Raw genomic sequence first — 2,159 nt, 5'->3', positions numbered from 1 at the left:
AAATAATCAGATTTTTTTTATTTCTGTTAAACATTGTGCTGCTGCTTGTTTAAATCTTCTGCTAAGTTGTGCTGATCTTCAGCCGGCACTATACCACAGCCTCTATTTAGGCCAAAATGCTAGCTAAAGTTAAAAACATTAACAATACGGGCTAATTACTCGACGTATACCCACAGAGCTAGACTCTATTAAATCATGTTAAAAACTAGTTTAATTGATTCTTTAAAGGATAGGCGGAGCAGATTTTCTCATTTAGATGTTTGTCAAAACGAGCTGAAATGTTTCTGAGGTCAGTTTGCTTTTTCTACCTCAAAGGTTAAAAAATAATGATTTAATTTCCGTCACTTTTTCAACATTTAAAGTTTCTGCAGGACAGTGTAACAGATTGTTCAGTTAGAGGTTGACCGATAAATCTCATCTAATTTAATCTCAGCACTAAATGTGAAATCAGAATGTGATTTTGGTGTAAATTAAAACTTAAGGCTCGTTTTCATAAAAAAAAAAAATCCAAACAAAATGTTTTCTGGTTGATCCTGAAAAGTGAGAACATTCCTGAAACTCCATCCTTTCACCGTATTTAACATTTTCTCCTCAGACTGTCTAAACTAAATTAAATTGAGAATAAATCAGTCAATCTCTCACTGTTAAAGGCCAAAAGTGCCACGATGTAATTCATAAAAACGTATGTAATAAATTATTCTATAGATCTCATCATTAAAATATACATTTTCAGTCATTTGAGACATAATTAGCATCAAAGCATTAAATACTATTTAAATTTTGTAGCAGAGGAAATATTAAAGTGTTAAATATTTACATTTTATTTTATTACCAAACTATAATGTTATTTCTAGAAATATATTAATAATTGCTATTTTTTGTTGTGTTTTATTTAGCCGATTTTAAGCTATGAATTAGTTGGATTGTGGCACTTTTGGCCCCTCGTACATCTCTGCTGATATTCTTGGTTTTCTGTGTTTCATGATGGAAACGGTAAGTTTAATGGTGGAAATGGGCAAAGAAATTTTCTCTGGAATTTCTTTCCTGCTATGAAAGCCATCCCTTCTTCCATCCCTCACGTCTGGGTCGGAGCGGGAACCATATATTGAGCTGATATATGTGCGAGGCCGGGCCCCCGAGCCTCGGCCGGGCCCCCGAGCCTCGGCCGGGCCCCCGAGCCTCGGCCGGGTTCCCGTCCCCCAGAGGAAAAGATCGCTGCATATTTTGCTCTAAAATATGAATGTTTGGTCCCAGACTGGTGCAACCGGATGTGAGGCGACGCAGAGACGTTCCTCACACATCTGTGTCGTGTCTTCAGAAAACGTTCTAAGTTTAATTATTTTTCCCATCGTTTTGACCGAAGCGTCTGTTGTTGTGTTTCCGTGGTCGTTTCCCTGTTTCTAACTCCATCCAACTCTCTGGTTAGCAGAACCGAGCGGTTTGCTCTAACCAAGACGGCCTGCAGCAGCGTTATTAGAAGGTTTCCCATGAAGACGTCGGTGCTTCTGTGTGAGGGCGTCACTGCTGTTAAATTAAAACCCTTCATGGTGAACACAGCAGGGACCGGTTTGTCGGTTCTGATCGCTCTGTGGGAACCTGTGTTTTCATGTAGCAGCAGTGATGTCAGCAGGAATAAGACTGTCCTGTTGTCCTTCCTCCATCTGCACTGATTTGTTGTGTCTTTGTGTGCAGGCTGGAGCCAGCTGGCCGCCATGCACTGCGTGATGCTGCCGGATCTCCTCGGCCTGGACAAGTACAGGCCTCCTCTGCTGGAGATGTTGGCCAGAAGATGGCAGGACCGATGTCTGGAGGTAGGCGGAGTTCTGACGAGTCATTTCCCTAAACTCCCAATTCGATTGAAGTACGCACACAGCTATTTAGTTCAGTTCTTTCTATAACAACATCTATACACAGCATCTCAGGTGATTTCACAGGGATAATTCAACGAGAACATCCAGATTCAAAGTTTTCCATCTAACGAAAACCAGCTGATTGCATCAAACTCGTCTAAAAGTTCATCATGGTGGAAGTGATCGCACACTCGTTTGGCTACTATTTTGTCAAGAATTTTAGATCAGAAAGGAAGATTAGATATAGGTCTATAATTGATCAAGTCATCTGGGTCAAGAGACGGTTTCTTAAGCAAAGGTTTAATTCCA

The 2,159-nt window shown here is 40.4% G+C and overlaps 1 protein-coding gene across 1 annotated transcript in view; it reads left to right on the top strand.

Moving 5' to 3' along the window:
• Positions 1 to 2,159, top strand: part of wdr7 (WD repeat domain 7) — a 133,029-nt gene that overhangs the window by 38,335 nt on the left and 92,535 nt on the right. The window contains exon 19 of the mRNA XM_015391739.1: positions 1,693 to 1,811. Within this exon, the coding sequence (XP_015247225.1) occupies positions 1,693 to 1,811 (119 nt within the window). The remainder of the gene's footprint in view (positions 1 to 1,692; positions 1,812 to 2,159) is intronic.

The sequence above is a fragment of the Cyprinodon variegatus genome, unplaced genomic scaffold (genome assembly GCF_000732505.1).
Source record: "Cyprinodon variegatus isolate N-32 unplaced genomic scaffold, C_variegatus-1.0 Scaffold558, whole genome shotgun sequence".
Taxonomy (NCBI): Eukaryota; Metazoa; Chordata; class Actinopteri; order Cyprinodontiformes; family Cyprinodontidae; genus Cyprinodon; species Cyprinodon variegatus.
This window is presented reverse-complemented; position numbering and strand designations above follow the sequence as displayed.